The sequence below is a fragment of the Delphinus delphis genome, chromosome 8, assembly GCF_949987515.2.
Source record: "Delphinus delphis chromosome 8, mDelDel1.2, whole genome shotgun sequence".
Lineage (NCBI taxonomy): Eukaryota > Metazoa > Chordata > Mammalia > Artiodactyla > Delphinidae > Delphinus > Delphinus delphis.
In genome coordinates this window covers 70,183,570-70,207,954 of record NC_082690.1, presented here as the reverse complement: position 1 = coordinate 70,207,954, position 24,385 = coordinate 70,183,570, and the positions used below count along the sequence as shown (strand labels likewise).

Genomic DNA, 24,385 nt, shown 5'->3' with positions numbered 1-24,385 from the left:
ATCAGTTAAGTCTTACTGTTCTATTATATCACTTAGGATCTCTGTTGACTTGATTTTGTATTTCTTCTTTGTTCCTTTTTATTTTCTTTTCGGTTTTTCTTTTGTGGTTGATGGTTTTCTTTTGTATTATGCTTGTGTTTTCTTCTTTTTGTTTTCTTGTGAGTCTATTATATGTTTTTGATTTGTGGTTATCCTGTTTTTCAAGTATGCTAACCCATCACCATACCTACTTGTTTTTTTTCCTTATCTTATTGCATTAGCTAGAATGTCCAGTATGATGTTGAAAAGGAGTGATGAGAGACAATATCCTTGCCTTGTACCTGATCTTTTGTGAAATCTTTGAGTTTCTTAGCTTCATAGATGATGTTAGCTGTAGGTTTTTTGTAGATGATCTTGATCAAGTTGAGGAAATTTCCCTTTATTCCTAGTTTATTGAAAGGTTTTTTTTAAATCATGAAAGGATATTGTATTTTATCAAGTGCTTTTCTGTATATATTGATATGATCATGTAATTCTTTTAACCTCTTATGTAATGGATTTCAAAACTTTCTTGAATTGCATAAAATCATATCACAATAGTAATAAATCTTTCAGAAATATTCATAGATTTTTGTGATACTTTCAAACAATGATATTGGTAAAACAGCTCTGTGGAAAAAAAAAATAACACAAAGCCTCTGATTTGTAGCATCTTCCAATTTATGTGGTATAAATACTCTCAGTATTTCCAGTTACAAGGTACCAAATGAGCTTACTGAACGTGGAGCTGGGAGGAATTCCTTACAGCTGTCCCTTGTGAACTGGTATAAGCCAACTCCAGCACACCACTACTTTCAAGTATACTTTTGAAGAGGTATTTTTCAGTAAAACCTCATCTGATGATACTGTTTACCATGAGGTTAAAGAAGAGCAAGCTAAGGGAAACTGAGTTCCTGGGACTTTGGAAACTTTTGATTTCTCACTAAATCACTCAGAAATTAACCCATTTATGCAGCTATGAAAACAATATACTTTCTATGCAGTTTTAATCGTTGAGAAAGTTTTTGTGGCATGAAAACTTGGGAAGCAAGAAGTTAGCCTAAGACATAATTTAATCAGAAAATTCAAGACACGTTTCATGTGATTTCATTTATTAAAGAATAAAACTAGAACTTCCAGTATATTCTTTCCAACTATGAAATGCATTTAAAATATTTTAGAAAGAGCAATTCCAACTTTTAAAAAAAGAAAAACTGCTGGACAGCTAAAATACTCTTGTTACCAGATTTTGTTTTAAAAAAAATGAAGCAAGGTTATATAGTGAGAGTAGAGAAAGCAAAAGAAAGTGAAATCACCCATGACAATCTGTCATATTAGCCATTATGCATTTCAACATCTGCAACTGAAAAGTCACAGAAGTCAAAAAATAAAAACAAAAAAGACTCCCAAGGACCACAAACTGCCTGATGATGTTGCTATAATGTTTAACCCTCTGTTAATTTCACATAAAAAATAAATTAAGTATAAATAAGGAGGTGAGGGGGCTGGTGTGTGGTCAGGTGCGTTAACAGGTATGTACTCAGAGGGGGCTTGAGAATGAGGCCGAATGCCTTTTGTCTCCCATACTTGCTACACAAAACTCTCCTCCATGTTGCTGCAGAGTAAGAAAGAGTCCACAAGCCGGGGCTGGACCAGCTGCTGGAAGTCAGAGTCCTGGAGGCCTTCAGGACAGACCCCGGCCAATCTACGCAGAGCAGCCTGAGGAGAAAACAGAAGAGATCAGACTGCACCTTCAACTTCCCTGAGAGCTGCATTTCAGTAAGTGGCTCATTTACCAGCCCAATTTGAGCTGATCATCACCTTGACACCTTAGTGATATGGTCCTTTTTGTCACTTGGTCACCATAGCAACCTTATTACATAGTCACCTGATTTCAATGGTACCTTGATCACTAAAGGGGATGTCATCTGAAAGTTTTCATGATCTTAATTAGTCTTGCCATCTTGGTTTTTCAGTCATCTTAGGAAACTGATTGTTTTGAAGATCTGTCATTTTAAGGATTTGGTCAATTTAGTGACATATTTAAGTTGAAGATTTATCTTAGAGACTGGAACTACCAGAGGCATCAGTGGAATTATATTCTCACTTCCAGGTCTTTATAGAAACCTTAGAACAGCAAGGGCTATTCATTTATCCATAAATTCAGCAAGGTTCTGAGCAAAGCATTTTGGGATGGGAAGGAGGGGAGAGGGAGAGAAGAAGGAGGGTCATAAAGTTAAAGGAAATGGAATTTCTGCCACCAAGATGGGGATGAACAGGAAAGAGAAGTGCAGGCAGAATGAAACTACTGCCCAGGTCCCCATACACTGAGTGTTGCACTCTTCCCTGAGTATGCCATCTTGTTTTACATCCATGTGCCCTTGCTCAGATCTTTCCCATGATGTGAAACCCCTCCCCAACTGTTTTTTAGGTGTTTATTCCCACACCAGACTCTAAGCTCCTTAAGGATAGAGACTGTTTTATTTTTCTCTGTATCTACAAAGGTATGCTGAAAAAAAAAACCAAACAAATGTTGAGTTCTACTGCTAGAGTAACCTGAAACTATAAACGTGAGCTGTGTACCTACCTAGACCTCTTTGCCAGTTAGCTGAAGCCATGCATACTAAGTGCCCAATGAATATTAATTCCTTCCATCTTTCTCAAGCCTGAACAGAGCAAGGAACAAGGTGGGAGCTTAAGAATGCCCTTCCCTTGGGAAACAAAGAGAGAGGGGACTATCTTGAGTGGCAGAAGAAGCAAAGAAGGAGGAATGCCCACTCTTACTGAGTGTCTACATAGTATCTCATTTAATCCCCACAGGATACAGCAAGGTAAGTATCATGATATCCAATTTAGAAATAAGGAGACAGACTCAGAGAGCAAAAGTGGCCTTCCCAAGATCACACAGCAGCCCAACTCCAGGGCCTTCATACCTACACACACAGAGACAGGATGCTGCAAGCCCAGGACACTAGGTTATAATGAGTACAAGGCAAACATATAGCTCATTACCTAGACATGAGAAGTAATCTATTGCTGAGAGATCGCCAAGTTGGTGAAAAGAGAGGATGGCTTAAGTTGTCTGTTGGACTAACAGACACTGCCATGTCCAAGCTGGTTCAAGGAGAAGGGATATGCATCTCTGTTCACATGAGCAGGGTCTTAGACGATGGTGGCAGGAAGGAGACTCCAGGTGACTGTCTCTAACTAGTGTGTCCTGCCTCTCCTGGGGTATGATTTCCCCAAGGGCTAAAAGGCTGAACTCCATTGCACTTTCTGATTCCTCTGGGCTCCAACTGGGAGAAATAACCTTACTGCCTTTGAGTTGTTACAGTAAAAATGGAACCAGGGATCTTCCACAGATATGAGAATATAAAACCATCGATGTATTTTACATCATCAAGCATAAAAATAAAGCAAAAGAGAGGGAAGAAAAAAAGAGAGACAAAGAAATAGATAGAAAATAAACCCATGAAAAGAGAGAATGTAGAAGAAAATAATAGACAGAAAAAAAGAGACAGCATCAGAAAAACAGAACAAGAAGGAACTATTAAAAGAGAGAGGGCTTCCCTGGTGGTGCAGTGGTTAAGAATCTGTCTGCCAGTGCAGGGGACACGGGTTCGAGCCCTGGTCTGGGAAGATCCCACATGCCACGGAGCAACTAAGCCCATGCGTCACAACTACTGAGCCTGTGCTCTAGAGCCCGCAAGCCACAACTGCTGAGTCTGTGAGCCACAACTATTGAAGCCCATGTGCCTAGAGCCCATGCTCTGCAACAAGAGAAGCCACCGCACTGAGAAGCCCATTCACCAAAACGAAAAGTAGCCCCCGCTCGCTGCAACTAGAGAAAGCCCACGCACAGCAATAAAGACCCAACGCAGCCAAAAATTAATTAATTAATTAATTTTTAAAAGAGAGGGAGAGAGATGAACTTGGGAAAGAGAAGAGACCAAGCATAACAGGGAGATCAAGAGAGAAAGAGATGGTATCAGAGAAAAAGAGAGCACACCCTGGGGATGGGAGGATAATGGGAGAGAGATAGGAGGAGGTGAAGAGGTAGTAGAGATGGGGGAGAGGACTAAAGGGCTAAAAAGAATGGGGGAGGGGAAAGAAGGAGAGAGAAACATCCCTAAGGGAGGAGGCAACCTCTAGACAGAGAGAAAAGCAAAAGCAAAACACAAGAGAGAGAGAGAACTAGAAACAGACACCAAAAACCACGAAGGCAAATAGATACCCTCCTCTCGCCAGGGTCCTCAGAAACTGTGTAGGGTTCATCATGAGCCCAAATGGTCTCAGAGCACCCCCTCCTCAGCATCCAGGAGCTCAAAGGGTCCTTCACCCTTCTGAAGCCTTTTACTTGGCCTCCGCTTTCCTCAGAAGGTTAACAACCTTCCCAGCACCTCATTCCCAGACAGTCTGAAAACACGCAAGAATTAAGCCCCGTACCCCACTGACAGCCGCTTCATTAAGGAAAAATCAATTCTGTTTGCAAGAGACAATCCATGCTGCCACTTTTCCAGATGTGGGAGATGATAATTGAAATGTCCTCCCTTCACCTGAATAGAGTCTTTAAAACTGGGAAGAAGGCTTGGGGAGGGGCAGGAGAGGTAGCCTCCAACTCCATCCGCCAGGCCAGGCTCCAAGCAGCCCCCATCTCACCAGCCAGGGGGCTGCACTCAAGTGTGGAGCCCCTTCTGGGAGACAAATCACGAACACCCGCCAACACTGGTGGCTGGGGGCTGAGCAGACAAGTCCGTCAGTCCCTCAGCCAGGCAAGAAACAGTCACCAAACCAAGGTCCCATGGAGATACAAGAGCTGAAAAAGGGACCCAGCCATGAGAAGGTTCCAGGGTAGAGGGGGAGAAATACAGATCCCCTCCCATGAGCCAAGGTAGCATGACTAGGGCCACAAGCCATAAGGGGACAGAGCATGGCTGGAAACAAGATGGTCAGGGCAAAAAGTCAAGACATACAGCATCAGGCAGGCCTGTGTTTGAATTCCAAGAGCCTCCCCTTATAACACCTAAAACACAGGATAACACAACATGCTTCCTGCTGGGGAAAATAAAATACGAGCAGGCAGGTCCAAGCCGCAGAGAACTCCCAGGAAGCCCCAAGGAGGAGGATTTTGATATGAGCCTTGAAGGCGGTGCTGGCAGAGCTATAGAGAGGACATCTGCTTGGGACAAGGGCCAAAGCACAGTGTCGGGGTGGTTCAGGGCATTCTGACCCGAGCTGGACAGGGCCTGGAGGCAGTGGACGGCCTTCAGACCCCAGGTGGGTCAGAGCCAGGCTGTGAAGGGCTAAGTATGTGGACAGTAGGCCATAGGTAACAGGGAACCAGGGAAGGGGTGCTCATGGAAAGGTCATGATTGTAAACTGTCATGAGGAAAATGAGGCCAGCAGCCACATGAAGGATGGATTCAGAAGGAAGGGGCTCTATTCAGCATCCAACAACCTGTCCACAAGGAGAAATGTAATCCCTTTACCACCAGAAAGTCCTTCAAGTGGTTGAAAATAGAGGCCACGCCCTTCTGTGTGCTCTCCTTCAAACTCATGATAAAAATGGAAAAGGAGTCATAGCAAGTCCACGTGTCTGAAAGGAGCTTTATAGTTTCTCAACATTTTCTCAGCCCTATTCAGTGTCAGGCAGTTGCTGGCTGCCCAAGTTGTGAAGATAAGGTAGTTGGGGCCAATGATTATGTGTTTGCCAGGTATTAACTGTCTCCATTTACTCACTAGACCAGACAAAATGAAGGCCTGTGAACTTGCATGAAAAAAATTACAGCTTTACATTCACTGGCCTCTAACTGAAACAGCCTTTCCTTCAGCTGTGTGTGAATGTAGCAACAGATCGAGATGTCTCAGCGGTGCCTGTTACTTGTTCACCAATAGAAATCACAGACCCTATGGGACCTTCCTGGAACAGCACCCCCCTCCACATCCTCTACCTGTCTCTTGTCTGTAGAAAAACTTTAGTCTCCTAGGCTTCCCCGAGTTCCAAAGAGTACATTTAATCAGAGAAGTGAGAAAATGCAGAAAGAAAGGAAAACAGTCAAGCAAGACAAACTAATAAGAGTTTAGCCATTAAACAAAGTCAAGGACCTTTAGTTCCTCCTCGGGGGATATAGATAAAATTCTGAGCCATGTCCTTTGAACTCTTTTACAGATACTGAAACCTCCACCAGGTGGAAGAAGTTAACTGTATGCTGCCCACATAGACCCCAGGCCTGTTGGAACCAGAAGGTTGATGATGCTGACTCCTGATTTACCTCATCACCAACCAATCAGAAGGATGTCCATGAGCTGATCACACACCACACAACCCCCCTCCCTGACCCTGTCTTTAAAAAAACTTTCCCTGAAAGCCTTTAGAGAGTTTGGGCCTTTTAAGCCCTATCTACCTGGACTCCTCACTTGGCAACCTGCAGTACCCACTGCACTTTCCTTCACCACAACCCGGTGTCAGTCGATTGGCTTTACTGTGCATGGGCAAGCAGACCCAAGTTTGGTTCAGTAAATTACATTTTTGGAGGTACCTTCAATATTATTTATGCTCATTGCTAGTGAAGACTTGAGGCTAGCTTTTATTTAAGGAGCTAATTTAAAAGTATATATATATATATATATATATATATATATATATATATATATTAACATATCACCTGCTTTGATAGTCTAATAATTATTTTAATATGATGGTTTTCCTTTTAATTCTATATATTTTACTATATACATTTAAAACCTAATACTGAGAAGGGGTCCATAAGCTTCTTCAGATCACCCAAGGCACAAAAAGGGTGAAGGTTGTTCTGCATGTACCAGAATAAAAGGCCCAACAGAGCTGAAATTTTTGTCTTTTTCCCCCCCACATCTGTATCCCCAAAGCCCAGAAGAGTGCATGGCTCATAGAATCACTTAGCAAATATTTACCGAATAAAATTTACAGCACTTCGTGACCTACCCAATGTCACACGGCTCATTAATGGTAAAACCAAGACAGGTGTGTCTGGCTGTAATGCCTGCTGCTCCTACCACCATACAATGCCTGTCAGGAGCTCCCAGAAATGGGATGAGCTCAGTTAAAAAAAAAAAAAAAGGACGGGGTGAGAAGGGACTTTATTGTGAAACAGCTTGAAAGACCTCTAGATCCATCCCTTCTGCACCGTCAAAGATCTGCACAGTCAAAGAGGACAAATCAAAGATCTGGCACCCCCTTCTGGAAGTTAAAGGGCTTTTACAGTGGGCTTCCCTGCTCCTGGATGCTTCCAGCTGCTCTGCTCTAGGATTTAATACAGCCCAGCAGGGAGGATATAGAGACAGGTTGGGTGTTCCCCATCTGGTGCTGCTGGTACTTTCATGGTGGACCCAAGCACCAAGAAGTTGGGTGGAGACCTCCCAGGATGTGCTAGCTTGGTTGAGGGTGAAGATCCTGGGGACTGGCTGAATAATCCTCTGTCCTGTCCTGTCCTACTCCACAAAGGAGGAGGGAGCTACGAAGCTGGAAGAGAACCAATAGAGCGGCTCTATCTGAGAAGGAAAGGAGGCTTTCTCACAGTGTCCACTTTGGAACAGGCAGAAGACATCTTACCCTAGCTACCACATGCTGCAAGCACCATAGCATCACCACCATCACCCAGCATCCTGCCAGCTGGGCCCCTCTGGTCTAGACCTGCTGTCAGATCCCCCAGGACCTCAAAGGTCCTAAATGTGTGGTAATGGGGGTTCCCCAGGCCTCTGCCTTTCACGTATATGACCTCATATAATTTTCATCACAATCTTATGAATTAAGTGAAACAAGTATTACTCTTTTAAAGAGAAAAATGGAAATCCAGAATAAGTTGTCCGGCTTACCCAAGCCTGTCGTGGCACAGCCTGTTCCCCTGGTCCCTGGTCTGCAACCCCAAAGCCCAGGAAGAAAGCTGGGGGAGGATTGGGAACTCACCAGGCAGGCCACCAGCACGGCGTCACTGCTGTTCCTCTTGGAGGGTGAGCGACAGAGTTCAATGAGGCGGGACATACCTGCGTGAGACACGGGGAGACCCTCACACCCAGGTCGGGGTGGGCCTGGCCAGGCCTGACCCAGAGGTGCTCCCATCTCTCACACACAGTCCTCTGCACGGGGTCCTGTGGAGGGAGGCGGCTGCCAATCGGCAGGGAAGACTTTCTGCTCCCTCAGGTGTAAATGGACCCTGGTCAGGGCCAGGATGAGCTGGAGCATCAAAACCAAACCCCGAAGCGCCAGAACACTGGCCAGGATGGAGTTCACCCACAGTGTGGAGGAATGAGCCACAGAAGATATTGCAGGTCTTCCCAAGAAGGAACTTCCCATGCAAGTTCTTCTGATTTTACCAGCTATAGTTAACATTTACATCTTTATCAGAGGAACTTCCTAGTACCTCTCCACCCCCAGCTGCCCATTTGAGTCAGAAAATATATTGTGGCTAAGATTATAGAAGGCTACATTTGAGTACACTAATATTTCCTAAGCCTTTACAGAGGAAAGTCAAATAAATGACTTCGCTTTTCAACCCAAATTGACTTTTTCAAACTCTAACAATGGAAAAAAATAACTCCTTATAAGATGGTATGAAAGGTATGCAGACAGATTCTGTATGTATGTATTTATCCTCCGTAAAGTCATTTTGGAGCCAGAGCTCTCTGCTGCCCCAAGGCCACCTCTTGCTGTCCTCCAAGTGCCTGGATGGTTGGCAACACTGCCATCTCCTGCCTCTACCTGGGTGCCCTTTCCTAGCCCTCACAGCCGAATAACTCCCGGAGCCACAGCTGAAGAGTCACCTCCTTGTTACATTATTTGAACCACCTGGATAAGTGTGGGCTACTTCCTCTGTGTGCCAATTGTGTCACTGACAGCCTTTGAGCATTGCTCTGTGATACTCAAGTGTAAATTTTTCTTTCCATATCCACCACCTCCATTAGGCTATAGGCCGCTGTGGTTAGGACGCGGTTATAATCAGTGTTATATGCCCAGCACTCAGAACAGAGCCTACCATAGAGTGAGTGCTCTGGAAACATTTGTTGGGTAAATAAGTGACTGACTGAATGAACGAATGGGTGATTTAATGAAAAAGTTAATGGTGGATAAATGAAGTAATGAATGAGTTAATGAATGAATGTGTGATTTAATGAAAGTTAATGGTGGTTAAATGAAGTAATGAATGAGTTAATGAATGAATGAACAAAAGGATGAATTCATGAGTGAATGAATGTGTGGATAAATAAACAAATGAGTAAGCAAATAACTGAGTAAATGAATGAATGAGAAAATGAATGAGTGAATGGGGTCCTTGTTAACAGGAAGCCTACAAGTGAGTCACTCTTCTGGCCAACTTAAACCTCTCTAGACTCCTCCTCTCTCTTGCTTCAGCCCCAGGGGAAAGGAGGCTAAGTTGGGGCTGCACCCTGGGCCCCCATGCCAGCATCTCCCGGCACAGTCGGCCCTGCTCTGAGTCCTCTGTCACCACCGCCACCATGAAATCAGGACCGTTCCCAGCCCCGGCGCCCCTCTCCGCCCCTGACACAGCCAGCACCACTTACAACTCAGCCGCACGGCCTCCCGTGCCACATCTGGGTCTCGGCTGAGACGGGCCAGGGTCACTGCAGCCTTCTGCTGGACTCGCTCGCAGGCCGCCACCTCGGCGGGGGTCCCAGACCTTGGCTTCTCAGACAGCAGGCCCATGATAAGCTGGACCCCTGGGTGGAAAGCGATGAACAGTTGGTAGGTGCCCAAGCAGGGAGACTTCCTCTAGCTGCAGGCTCAAGCAAAGGCTGTTGGGATGACTCGGGGCTCTCAACCACAGGAGGAACTTGGACAAGCCCTCCTCTTCTTCTCCTTCTGCCCTGGGGGAGTCTCTGATTCCACATACCAAGTCACTACACCCCTGGAAGGGACATCTGGAGGGTATCCTTTCAATTTCCTTTAAATGCTATAACAGCTTTTACTACATCCCTGATGCTGCGCGAAACACACAGTAAATGCACGAACCCTAAAACCTCCCAATAGCCTCATAAACTGAGCACTATATAATAATTCACTGTGAGGCACAGAGAGAGGTGAAGTATCTTGCCCAGGGTCACACAGTAAGTAGCTGTAGAGCTGGTGTCAGAACCCAGATAATCTGGTTACCCTCCATCATCTCTTCACCTCTGATGCTGGTTGCATCTGAGACAGGTCCAGAGGTAATGGGTCCCGCTGGTGGGAGGTGACCCAAACCTAGACTGGATAATCACTAGATCAAATGTTTTAGAGGGGTATCATGTACTGGAAGGGAGTGGAGTAGTTGGACCGAGACATTTAGGCTTGAATTTGGTCAGCTGAGAACCTCTCCACCCTTCCCTGAAGCCAGATCTGTCCTCTGATTGGCCTACAAAACCACACCCACATCCACTCCCACGTCATGCCTTTGCCCATCTGATTCTTTCTGCAGGGGATGTCCTTTTGCCTCTCACTCTCCATTTAAATCATTCCCATCCTGCAGGTTGTAGTAAAAGTCCATCTTCTGTGGGAGGTATTCCTCAGCTGCCCCAGCCCACACCCTTCTTTCCTGCACAGAGTGGCACTTGCCAGCTTAGAAATTCAACCAAATATGGCCCACAGGTGTATTTTTGCTTTTTTTCTTGCTTTTACACAGTGTCTAATTTTTTAAGAAGTTTTTGTTAATATGCAAATTGGGAGATTTCTATAAAAATCCAGATTTCTGGCATCTGAAAAATTACTTCCTGATCTGAGAAGACTGGGCCCACATTTCTGCTTAACAACAATTTGCTGAAGCTTATTATAAGCTTACTCTTTGAAATGAGATTGATCCAGTCCATGTTGAGCCACGTCATCCATTTATATCACCTGTGTGGGTCCTGCAGGCATCTAAGTTTGCAACCTGTAACTTAGACCATAGAATCCGAAGGGTCCTTAGAGTTCTTCTAGCCCAGCCCCTGCCTCTCTCCCCCATTTCACAGACGAGTACCTGAGGTGTGGAGAGATGAAGTGACTTCTCAAGTTCACATAGGAGTCACTTCCAGGCCAGTACGTCAGTCATGTGCCTCTCCAAATCTTACTTGAACCAGATGCAACTTCTAAGCCTCCTAGATCCCAGTTCAGGGGGCAGTGAGTAACTTAGTTGTGGACCCTGAGGTTATTCAGTCCTGAGGAGGGGCCATTTCTCTCTCTGGTGAGCTGTGTAAGTGCCCCATTTCTCCCCCCTACAGCCTCAGGGGATGCTGCAGGCCCTCCCTTTCTCAGCCCCTATTGGCTCTGCCACCACAAACTCTGGTCCTGGGGCAAGGGGCTTCTCTCCAAACCCCTTCCCTGGCCACTGAATGGAACACGGTCTTCTGGCTTCTTATGCCCACAATGTCCCTAAGACAAGGTCATAGCTATTAATGTCCTGAGTATATATGGCATGGCCTATGGGGACATAAACAGGGGGCACCAAAATGACAACTTCAGGAAGTGCCACAAGATTAAGAAATTTGACTAATTCCTCCAGGTCAAGGTTCCCATAAAGAAGCCATTTTCCAAATCCCAGCTTCGTACCTAGAGTCTGACCAAAAATAGTTTCTCATATACGACCAGGTGAGCATCATGGGGGCAAGGATTTTTGTCCACTTCCTGAATGGGTATATCCAAAGTATTCGGAATAGTGCTTAGCTCAAATATTTGGGAATGAATATCAAATGAATGAATGTGAATGTATTCATGTTAGAAGCCTTACAAATATATAAAAAACAAAGTTTCCTTTAAATGTATACCTTATAAGTCTTATCTAGAAAAAGATAAGATGCAATGAAATTGGGGCTGCCTACAAAATCCAGAATGTGTTTCCTAAGTTCTGGTCAGGCTCCGTGCCACAAAAGTTGCCTGAGAGTTGTGGGAAGTTACAGCTTAGAGACCAGGTCCCAAGGCCATGTTCCCTCCTCAACATTCTCTCCAGCTCAGCCCCAGCCCCTGAGGGAGAAGCAAAACTAGCTGAAAGGTCAATACTGATGCCACTGGATTGACAAATAAGAGCTTGGACTGCCCTGGCCTGCCTCCCAGTGTAAGGGTGACCAGTGGTCAGAGATTCTGACTTTCCAGTATGGCCCATTCATCCAGCTCCCCACCACCAACACTCACACACAGTTTAGGGCAGGACAGAGACAAAATCACCAGGCTTCAGGACAAAGCATGTCAGAGTCCTCCTGGTGGGAGGACTTCCTTTCAAAGCATAATGAGGCTTGCCCTGTCCAGACCAAGGAGTCCTACTGTCTTCCAGTGATCCCTGGCTGAATCACCTCCACTGCTGGTCCCTCAAATCCTGACCCACTTTGCTAAATAGTTTCTTCATCAAACTCTCTTCACTTAAACCCTATGAGACGGCCACTGTTTCCTGAAAGAGCAGATACACATAGCACAGAGCTCATTCTGTGCCTGACACTCTTCTAACATGCTTTATATTAATCCCCACATCATCCCTGTGAGGTCGATATTACTATTGTTCCCATTTTGCAGATGGAAAAATGGAGGTCACAAAACTAGTAAATAACAGAGCCAGGATTCAAGCCCAGGCAATCGTTTCCAGTCTTCACAGTCTCAACCACCATGCCCTCCTTCCTCTGCTGCATTACTTTACTGCAGATGTCACGCTTTTGTCACGTTATCACTTTTGTCCAGGTGGGGTCTCCTTCTAGACTGTGTGAGATACTCTAGAACAAAGGCAAGGACTTAACTTACCTCTGTGTCCTCACTGTCCAGCACAATGCCAAGAACCTAGTAGGTCTCAATAACTTTACTGAATGAGTCCGTCAATAGCACTTTGTAAACCATAAAATCCTCCACAGATGCCAGATACTCCAATCCCAAATCCATTGGCCTATGGAGACCCACTCCCACTGACCACTTGAACTACAGGCTCTGGGTGCTGAAGGAACAGGCCATAAAAGACACCCCTTCAGCCTCTCACCCTCAGCCAGCTCAACAAAGTTTCTCATTATTAGCCCAATCACATAAAATTAACACAGAATGATGCCTTTCCATTAGTAATAGAGCAATGGGGGATGGGGAATGTGTACATGTGTTAAAACAGCGGGGCAACCAGGGAGAAGGGGCTTAACAGGCGCAGAGGCAGCTGCCTAGGCTCCCAGCACACTCCTCGTTAGCATCTCTTGGTTTCCAACTGGTTGCTAATTGCTCTCCTATTTCTCAGTCACAGGAAGCCCTCACCACTTTGTTCCCAGCTGCAAGGCAGCCAGCTGACCTGCCCTCCAGCGGAGACCTCTTAGATCAGCTTCCGGGCACCTCACCCGCACCTTGGTGACACCGTCCGCATGAGGTGGGAGGAGGGGAGCAAGAGGAAAAAGATGCTCTCAGGTGAGGCATCAAGGGATGCAGCTGCCCTGACCTGATCCCCCACCCTTCGGCTTTCCACTGTGGCCAAACCCACCCAATATGATGAGAATGATTTAAAGTTGGAATGCATCCTTTGTAGGAATAGATTTTTACTTCTGGATCATAGTGAAATCTGTCTTCCCTTCACCACCCTGACTGAAATAGCCAATTGCCACCCTCCTACCTTGGGTTTACCTTATCTTCTTCCCCGCTTTACTTTCTGCATCTGATGTTCTCTTCTTTTGTTCCGTGTCTGTCTCCCACTAGATTGAAGCCCCGTGGAAGCAAGAAAACACTTACATATTGGCCCACTTGCCCACATAAGCACGCATTCATGTGCTCCTGCAAGTGTGGAGACCCACATGCACGAATACATAGGCCTTCACACAAACACAAAGGCACAGGGTCCCACAGAGCCACATAACCTGTACGGCGTGCACACCACTGAAAAGACATACCGTTCTCCTGAATGATGTCAGAGGCACACTGCTCTAGGACAGACATGTTTGCCAAGATGGTCACAATCTGGAAAAGAGGATTGAGAAGCTAAGAAAATGGGAACGCCTGTACTGACAGGTGAGCCAGGAGCTCTACAAAGCTTTCCCTTAGCCCGTGACTCCTTATGGTCCACCTGGCCCATCCTTCCATGGTACTTTCTTCCATCCTCATGGGCTTCTGCCACTCAGATGTGTTTCCCCAGTGACTGATGCCCATTCTTCAGCATGTGACTCTGGGATGGCCCCCAGGGGCCCCAGGACACTGCAGGTGAGAACAGGGTCACCTGAGTGAAGATGGAGCCTCATCATCTTTCTGCAGGGTCCCTTGGCCCCAGGCCCTGCAATGCATACAGAACCGGCAGATTTTTGACTAACCCATGCCCTGGATTGGGTTCCCTCCAATCCCAGCTTCTTGCCCTGATACGGAACCCCACCTACTTTCAACCCGAAATGAATGGAGACTAAGGTTAAGACAGAGATCATGACTAGGAAACTGAAGGCAGCATTACGCCGTAAGCTTCAGGTATTGTACGGAATCTGGTGAGAGTTCATGCTCAGCTACACTTTATAAGCCTGTGGGCTGCAAGCCTTGCTTGTCAGGCATGGCTGAAGGGCTCTGCCTGTAGGAAAGGGATGCTGACACCAGGTAAACACAGACCCTTGGTTACAACCTCGTGGGCTGCCCCAACCCCGCCCCCTGGCACAGTCAAGTTTGCACAGAGAACTCACAGCACAAAACTGGATTAAGGATGGGCCAGCAAGGGACCTCCTACAGACCCCAAACTGTAGAGGGTGCCAAACACCACTGGAATATGTTGGAAACGTGGCACCTGTTAACTCAGATGCCACCCATGACACTGCTCCTGACATTAAATTTAGCAAAATGAAAATCCACCCACTTCCATGGAAGTGGACAGCACTCTCAAGTGGTAATCAAAATCAATAATAAAATAAAATAATATGTTTTCCTTGGTGCAGGCCTATCTCTCTTGAAAGATTTCTTCAAAGCCTGTCACATGGTATAACTGGAGGCTGTGCCAGTTAACAGTCTCCTGACACAGTTCAGGCAGCTTAGTTCTGAAACTGGATAATGAGTAGTAATGTGATGTTGACCAACAAAGCGTACTATCTAGATTTTAATGGGTTCAACATTGGCATATTACTCTGGATAATAAACGCACGTAACAAATCTCTATAGGAAGGGAAAAGTTTGCCACATTTATAGAATATCTATCTCCTCCGTTCCCCACTAAATACGTGCTAGAAAGGGATATGCCTCCTTAGGCTGCTGTGGCATCCTTATGTGTCAGCCCTTCCAGCTTGGACCTGGTAAGGGGCCTGGGTGGGCAAGTATGATGGGGTGGGTGGCCAGGGGAGGGACAGGACTTACACCAAAAGCTTCATCCTGAAGGCCACTCTGCACCACCAGATATTTTATGAGGGGAGTGACAAACTCCTATTTGCATTTTAGAAAGGTAATAGGACTGAAGGAGGGTTAGTCCTTGGAAGCTCTTTTTTCCTACCCTTTCAGGATTGTGCGTGTTTGTGGGCTGAGTGAAAAGAGTTAGAAGAAAAATACAGGTAGAAGATGCAGTCAAAAAATAGGAGCTTCCCAAGGGATTTCCCTGGTGGCCCACTGGTTAAGAATCCACCTGCCAATGCAGGTGACGCAGGCGACACGGGTTCGAGCCCTGGTCCAGGAAGATCCCACGTGCCGCGGAGCAACTAAGCCCGTGCACCACAACTACTGAGCCTGTGCTCTAGAGCCGGCGAGCCACAACTACTGAGCCCATGTGCCACAGCTATTGAAGCCTGCATGCCTACAGAGCCCGTGCTCCGCAACGAGAGGCTACCGCATTGAGAAGCCTGAGCACCGCAACGAAGAGTAGCCCCTGCTCGACACAACTAGAGAAAGCCTGCACACAGCAGCAAAGACTCAATGCAGCCAAAAATAAATAAATTTATTTAAAAAAAGAAAAAGCATCAAATATTCAATAGCATTTTGTTTAAAAAATAAAAAATAGAAGGTTCCCAAGAGGCATAAAGTGTGCAGTCTTATGAGGAAGGAGACACAAGGCCAAGCCTGTACCAAACTGCAGTTCACTTGGCCTTCTCTGGGCTGTGAGCAGTAGCAGGGGGCACAGGCTCTGTTCTCACCACTAAGGGACAGCTCCACTCCAACCATCATCAGCCTGGCCACTGAATAAAGATGATTGCTTGACATACAGAACCAAAAGAGAAGGAAGGTAGGGAGGGAGGGAGGAAGGAAAGAAGGAAAAGAAAGGCAACATAAAAAAGGAAAAGGAGGGCTTCCCTGGTGGCGCAGTGGTTGAGAGTCCGCCTGCCAATGCAGGGGACACAGGTTCGTGCCCCAGTCCGGGAAGATCCCACATGCCGCGGAGCAGCTCGGCCCGTGAGCCAAGCTGAGCTGGCCGCTGAGCCTGCGCGTCCGGAGCCTGCGCTCCGCAACGGGAGAGGCCACAACAGTGAGAGGCCCGCGTACCGGAAAAAAAAAAAAAGGAAAAGGAAACCTTTGTCTGCAGCATCAGGTTCATTACACTGCAATTATTAGCTGTGTCACAGGCACAGGTAGGTCTTTGTGTCAGACTAATTTAGATCCTGTTAATGAAAATTACTTCCTCTTTACAGAACCTGTACCCCATGTGGTTTTCTGAGGTGCAGATGAAGTATTCAATTAAGCACAATTTGAATAAATGCCAATTATGCCCTGCTTTGAGTCCCCCCTTTGAAACATCCTTGTATGTGCCCTGGTATAGACAGGAAGGCAGATCAACAATGTTTCTCTTCACAGTCAAGTCCAGGGATGAAATTTTAGGGACAACTGGTTTACCTTGTTGGCTACAAGATAGCAATGCTGTCAGTGGAGAGAGTACAGGAGCCAGACAAACAGTTTTCCCCTGGCCCAGGCTAAGTCATTCCTGTCTGATGGTTTTTAATTAAGTCCTATTCCTCCTGAGTGAGCGGCTACTGATCCCTCTGTAGTTATTAGGGGAATCAGAAGGTATCAGCCTCAAGAGAGGTTCTAGGTAAGAGGTAGTATAGCATAGTGGCTACGTGCATGGACCAACCTGTTCCAAATCTTGGCTCTGTCATTACTTTCCATCTGATCTTGACCATGTTACTTAACCTTTCTGTGCCTTGGTTAATGAGGTATATTCGTTTTCTATTGCTGCTAAAATAAATTACCACAAACTTAGTGGCTTAAAACAACACAATTTTATCTTGCAATTCTGGGGGTCAGAAGTCCTAATTGGGTCTTATGGAGCTAAAATCAAGGTGTTGACGGAGCTGCATTCCTCCTGGTGGGTTTAGGGGAGAATCTATGTCCTTACCTTTCCCAGTTTCTAGAAGCTACTCACACTGCTTGGCTCCCAGCACCCCATTGCTCTGACCTCTGCTTCCTCAGTCACATCTTATTCTCTCTGACTCTGACCCTTCTGCCTTCCTCTTATAAGAATCCCAGTGGCTACACTGGGCCCACATGGATAATCCAGGATAATGTTCCTATACCAAGACCCTTAATCATACCTGAAAATATCCCTTTCACCATGTAAGGTAGCCTACTCACAGGTTTGGGGAGGGGGCATTATTTGGCCTACTACAAAAGATAAAAATAAGATAATAAGACTGTGATAAGTATTAAGGGACAATGTTTTGTCAAGCACCAAGATCATTTGTTAAATAAAATGAATACTATTTGGCCCCGGGGAACAGAGTCTGAAAGGACCCAGGCCTTGAAAGATTGTATCAAGTACCATCCGGTACAACACCCAGTGTTGCCAAGATGTGAGGCTGATGTGAGATCCCTCCCAAAGGGAGGCAAGGTACCAGAACAGGAGAAGCCCTTCCCAGCAGAGAACCCAACAAACTTTGTGCTCATTACTTTCTGTGGCATTTTAAAATCGTTTTTCCTCTGGTCTCCCGGAGACCTTAGGAACATTGAGGCAAATAGCAAATTGAACCAGAGTAACAGGGGCAATCCCATGTCACTGATTCAAGAAGAAATGCCCCCATGTGGTAAGAGGGAGGATGGCAAAGCCTTTGACGATAGCAGACATGCGGAGGAAAAGGTTTACTCTGTGCTTGTTCCGGGAACACTTGTCCACATACCAATCTCAGGCTCATCTCACATCTGTAACAATGGCTCAGCAGTCAGCCCTGATCACACCTGGACTCTACCTCTGTGCCTTTCCTTTGCTCTGTCATAAACTAATACTGAGGACCATACCACTTAAAAGGCAAGTGAGGAATACCCAGGATACCCAAATAGAGACGGGTGCTCTGATCTGATAGAGCTTACAATGCAGGAAACCTGACATATATTTAATGGAAAGTTACGATTGCTTTTATGCTGTGCAGTAATTAGGACAAAAAGGCCAAGAGTTCATAGAACTGAAATTAGAATTACTCTTTAACTACTGATGGAATATTGAGATTTCTACTCTCACTGTGTTAACTCTCTAAAGCTCTGGCAACCATGTCAACTGCAGCTCTGAGACCAGACAGCAGAGGAAGTCCCACTGCTTCTCTGTCCTGCCCTCTTTCCTCCACACCACTTCCTCCATCAAAGAGCAGGAAGAATCAAGACAAGAGCAGTGGTCTGAAGGATGAAGGGCTCGGAGAGAGGGAGGGTGTGGTCTCCTTGAACACACTTTCTCCCTCAAGGCCAGCGAGGCAAGGGGGTCTGGGAGAAGGCCCAGCCCACTCCCTCCCTCTGATAGGTGTGATCAGGGCCACAGGAGCTGAGAGGGCTGGACAAGTGTGGAAACCAGGAGGGCACCTGCCTAGGCCCCGAGACAGACCCTGCTCCCACCCTCTCTGGTCCCTGGTCTTCTCACAGGCCTGGCTTTCCCTCCTCACTACCAAAGGCGCGAGACTGGAGGGCTGAGCTCTGGGTTTAGGAGAGAGAGCCACTAAGGCCATAAAAATGCCTTAGATGTAGGTCCCAAGCCGTTGGTAAACTAAACCAAAACTCTCTCCCTGGGAATTGCATCGAGTTTGAGGTGTCAGTCTCACAGTATTAGAGAGCATGTAAACACCAGACCATGTTCTCTGGGCTTAGTTTTCCCTTGGCTTTATAGGGAGAGGTTCCTGGGGCAAATCAGGACTGGGTGTTGTGATCCTGGGTTCCTCCAAGCCTCTCTGGATCGGTAGATATGCATATATAGTCATATGCAAATGAACTCCACTGCTTTAAGTGGCTTATAGTCTCTCTCTCTCTCTCTCTCTCTCTCTCTCTCTCTCTCTCTTTCTCACACACACACACACACACACACACGCATGCACACATACACAGTACAACCTGCAGAAACTGACACACAGATTGAAACAACACACACCGTGCATTGACTCATGCCACATTACACTCACCACCACATTAACCACATTTGCTGACCCTACCTTCCTGTCCCAATCAGATTCCTGACAGTCTCTGTCTGGACCCATCCCAATCTCTGGTTCTATCAGAGACCCCTGGCCTGTTCATTACTGAGTATCTCTTTGGTTCTAACTACTTTACGAGCATTATGCCATCTAATCATCATAATGACACAAGGAGGGAGAAAATATTAGTATCCCTATTTCACAGATGAGGGAATTGTGGCTCAGAGAGGTTAAGCAATTTGTCTAAGGTCACACAGCTAGGAAATGGAGTCAGGATTTGAACTTAGGTCTGCCTGAACCCAAAGCCTGTACTGTTTCTACCATGTCATATATGTATGTGATAGGGCTGTATAAACTATAGAGGGCTTTTGCAATGTAAGTCAAAATTGCAATCCCTGGTAACTGACATTTCTGATAAATGGACTCCTGATAATGGTATTCACAGCGAGGGCTCAGAAATGCTACAAAATCTGGACATTCTGAAATGCCAAGCAGACCATGTGTCTTCATGGGAAGTGAATATACCAGCACCGTTCACCTCTGTGAAAGCAATTAATTTCTAAAGGCCATAAAGTCATGTTCAGTGAAAGTCTCTGCTGTGGCTTAGACAGGATAACCGCATCCCTTTCACCCTAGGTTGTCACAACTCGACAGACAGGGCAGAGATGAGCCAGCCCTTTCCCCCCACTCTATTATCACGCCTGTAGCTGGATGCCCTGGGCAGCATGACCCCTAGAAAATACCTCCTGGGGATGAAAACACAGGCCACAAAGGGCTTGTTAGGCAGGAAGTGCTTCTGGATGCCTGACCACATCCAGCTCCCCTAGATGAGCAGAGGGGCGTGGAAGAGCCCCTCTGCTTAATTTGTTGGACAGATTAAGTAGACTCAGTTTGCTGGGTTGATAGAGGGGTTCTCGCTGAGATGTTCAAAGGGAGGCGGACAAATATAGATCCAAGACCCAGAGGCTCTGCACAGCACTGGCGTCATTGGCAGATGCATTACCGGAAGCCTCAGGGGCATTTAATCTCCTAAGTGTTTCAGGAGGCGGTAAGCACTTCAGAGTCTAATTCATCTTCTTTGTCTTCATTACTGGGAGCCCTCTGATCACCTTAATCCTCCCTCTGCCAAAGGAAAGAGCCATTTGTTTCTTTAATGGGTCTTCTCTCACTAGCTAAGTGGTTGCTCTGAGTCAGGGCTGAAGGTGAGGCCATCCTGAGGACAGAGGAGAAGAGCCTGGCTCAGCGGTGGGGTGGTGGGAAGGGCGGGGGGCGGGGGCGGAGATAGGGGGATGACAGAGACAGGGCAGTGGGAGAGTGTGGCAGGAAAACGCCTGACTCCATTTGCATAGAGCTTGACTACATTCTCCATTCTCTCCCCACCCTGAGCCCCTCCTTCCTAGGAATCAGTGAGGTTCCAAGAGGGGGCCAGTCACTCCTCAGGATGAAAAAGGGTCTGTACATATAGAGCCATGGGATGTCTAAGCTGGAGGAGACCATCCCACTTTACAGATAAGGACACTCCCCTCTGAAGGTTCCCCATTCAGGGCTGAGTACCACACATTCAAAGGCCAATAATAATAACAGACAGTGGCTTCCATTTATTTCATAGTTTCTGTGTTCCAGGAACTGTACCAAAAGTTTGTATTAGTTTATTCAATTCTTATTTTATCTCTGTGAAGTATGTATTATTCAATTATTTCTCACAGATGAGAAAGGTGAGGCTCGGAGTGAATTGCCCAGAGTTACATGATCACGTAGTAGAGAAGCTTTAACCGCATGTCATCTGATCCCCTAACCCCTGTTCTTACTGCCTCACTACTGGATTTTGTATGAAATGACCGGAGTTGGCTACAGGAGAGGTACTTGAAAGGAAAGGGACCTAAAATCGTGTCAGGTAGGTGAGAGACCCAGCAACTGGAGGCGTCTAGCTGAAGAAGAGAAGAGGGGGAATAAGGCAGATCCTGCAGAGTGAGCCCTCCAGTCCCATGCCCCACAGCCAAGGACAGTGACTGCAAAGGGCCAGCCCCCGCCAGGTGTCAAGCAGCCAACAGCCAGCCCAGTGAGCCACCACTCCTGATCTCTTTGTACTCCATACCTTGTCTTTATGGGGCTTGTCCAACTAAGAAGTGAGAGATTGAACAGGAAAGGAAGTCTGGAACTCCATCAAGCAAGGCTTGGAAGACCAAACTGAAGATTTTGGATAATTCGCTATCTGTGCTCTTCCTTGCAACATCAAGTTTGAAAGATAACGATAGTCGTCACTTACTGAGGACTTAGCAGGGACAAAGCATTGTATCAGGTCCTTTACGTGTATTATCTCACTCGCCCTCACAAGGACACTGCAAGGTAGATGATAAAACCAACACCCAGGAGGCTGTGACTTCCCAAAGTCACCCAATTAATAAATGGCCCCAGACAAGGTTGACATTCAGTCTCTCTGACTCCATAGCTCCACTACCCCCTCTTCATTTTCAGAGATGGCAGCAGGTAAGAGTCAAAGACCCAGGTCTATGTCAGGCCAGGACTCAGTGCTGGCTAGCTACTTGTCAACCAGATGATTTGGGGGATACTCTCTTGAACCTCAATACTCTTATCTGTAAAATGCAGCAGATATTATCAGCCTCACGATATTAGTAGAACCCTCCTATGCAAATGCTTATATACTAGAAATTCTCTCTGAATGGGAGTTTCTATGGTTGGCTGCCTTTCCACAGGTGATTCTAAAGACAAGAAAGAACTGATGGAGTGCCACCCTACTTCTTCCCTTTCACGTCCTAAACAAGCATTTATAGAATTTCGCCAAGGGTGCCAGCTCTGGGCTAGAGGCTGAAGAAATCCTGGGGAAGTATAGAACACAGACCATGCCCTCAGGGGGATAAACATGAAATAACTGGGAAGGAAGAAATATCATTGGAAAAGTCAACACTGCATTGTGAGGTGTGGCCTCCAAGAAAAGGATGATCCCGGGGAGCTGGGGCCGTCTGGGAAGGCTTTCCCAGAGTTGCTGGGGTAGGAGCTGGCACGTGAAGCTGGGGCAGCTTTGACTGGACGATGAGGCTGGACGAAAGGTGGAGCTGGGGAGCTGGGTTCCAGACAGGGATGAGCTGGGTTGGAGGCTGGAGGATCATCTAACACAGAGTTCAGGCACCTGGTTGAATTTACAGAGAACTAAAACCCACCAATCCACTGCCCCCACTTCTAGAAGAGAAATGGGAGGTTGAGTACAGCAGAGGTGGGACAGGATGGAATTCCATAACCTCAGAGCTCAAAGGCCATTGAAAACCCCCTCATTCAATGTTTTCAAACACATTTAGTAGTAAAATCCTTTTTCCCCAAACAAGACTTTACATGGAGCTCAAATATACAGAAAAAAAAAACAACTGAGACTGATATAGGGGTTGAGGCCCAGAAGCAAGGCTCTGCTCCAAGACCCTGTTTCACAGAGGCAGAGAAAGGAAGAAACTCGCTGCAGGTATAATGTCAGACAGGCAGGTGCCCACGCGGCTGGATACAGACCTTTGGAGGAGGTCCAGGGATCTTCCCGTGGTACCTCTCTGCGTCTTAGGATGGACAGGTCTGGATGGAGATGGAGGAAGTCTCTCTAGTGGTTGGGATGGGAGAAGAGGGTGGGAATGGGCTTGTGGAGGTGCTCCAAGGGCAACAAGGTATGTCGAAAACATATTCCTTTACCTTCCCCCAGATTGCTACTAACAGGACCGACAGTGAGCTGCAGCCATGCTGCCCCCCAGAACCTAAGCCCTGGCCTCCTGCCCTCTGACTTCACGCTTACAGGTTCTGGGCCTGGTTCCCCATGAGCTGCTCACCTGGTCCCGGGTGTAAGGCGTGTCTACTCTCTGCTTGTCGCTGCAGGCCTCCAGGAGGACGCGGATGGCCTTCAGCTGCAGGAGCATCTCACAGGCCATCGTGTCAAAGAAGGTGATGTTGGCAAGGGCCGCAGAGGCCAGCAGGAAGACTTCCCCAGACGAGGCCTCTTGGCACAGTTCTGGATGGTGAAGAGAAAGAAAACAGCTTCACTGCCGAGCGCTTTCATATCAGTTACCTCATTTGGTTTCCACAATAGCTCTGGGAGAAAATGTGGGCAGGTGTTATAATTCCCATTTTACAGATGAAGAAAGTAGTTACTGGAGAGGCAGATGTATCTTCCTACATATGTAGCAGGGGTGGCATTTGAAACCTTTTGTGTGCTTCCTAATCACTCCATCCAACAGGTATTTACTGAGTGAACACTATGTACCCGGCACCCTGGTGTTTTGGGATGGGCTGGCGAACAAAACAAAAGGTCAGGTCTTTGCTCCTGTTAAGCTTACGTCCTACTAGCGGGCAAGACAAAATGAATTTTTAAAAAGCTAATATAAATAACTGCAAACTGATAAATGTGAAGGAGGAAATAAACAAGTGCTAAGACGGAGAATAACTAGAGGCCCGTTGGGTGCGTAAGGAAGGTCTCCCTAAGAAAGTGACTTTACTGCTGAGACCTGAGGGGAAAAAAATGAAGCAGTCATGAGAATATTGTGAGGAACAGCATGCTGCAAGCCAAAGGAACAGAATGTACAAAGGCCCTGGTCAGGAAAGAGCTCCTAGTCTATGTGTGTGTCTCCAGCAGCGTACACTAGACCTGCTGAATTTGCCTTGAAGAGGCTGAAGTTAAAACATAAAAACACTACCTCTCCAGCTGCCATCAGCAAAGTTTCAGGATTTCCTTTTGGTCCCAGGAACAGGGTCACCTGGCTGCAGAAGAGTCCTACACCAAGCCTCTGAATGTCAGGCTCTTTCTCTCTGATCCTCGTGGCCATAACCCAATCCTAACCGTATCCCCCCACTTACCATCTGTAACTGTACTGAGGGTCTTTAAGGAGGAGAGGACCACCCTCAAACCCTGCATCCCTTCCCCACCTAATACATTCCCCCATGGGCTCCACATGACCTAGAATGGACTCCTGCCTTGGAGGAGGCATAAAAGGATCCATGGTGCTGCCCACCCAACCCAATGGACCTGACTTCTGACCCTCAGCTCCAACTTGACCGCTAATCAAGGTGCTTCCTGGGTCCAGGTCCCTCCTAC

General features: G+C 46.6%; 1 protein-coding gene across 1 annotated transcript in view; it reads right to left on the bottom strand.

Annotated features, from left to right (window-relative positions):
- Positions 1–1,071: 1,071 nt before the first annotated feature.
- The window catches only part of INSC (INSC spindle orientation adaptor protein), a 126,102-nt gene continuing 102,788 nt past the window's right edge, over positions 1,072–24,385 (bottom strand). Inside the window, exons 9-13 of the mRNA XM_060017323.1 lie at positions 23,127–23,305; positions 13,861–13,927; positions 9,577–9,732; positions 7,964–8,040; positions 1,072–1,737 (exon numbers count right to left, since the gene is read on the bottom strand). Of these exons, the coding sequence (XP_059873306.1) occupies positions 1,609–1,737; positions 7,964–8,040; positions 9,577–9,732; positions 13,861–13,927; positions 23,127–23,305 (608 nt within the window). The 3' untranslated portion in view covers positions 1,072–1,608. The remainder of the gene's footprint in view (positions 1,738–7,963; positions 8,041–9,576; positions 9,733–13,860; positions 13,928–23,126; positions 23,306–24,385) is intronic.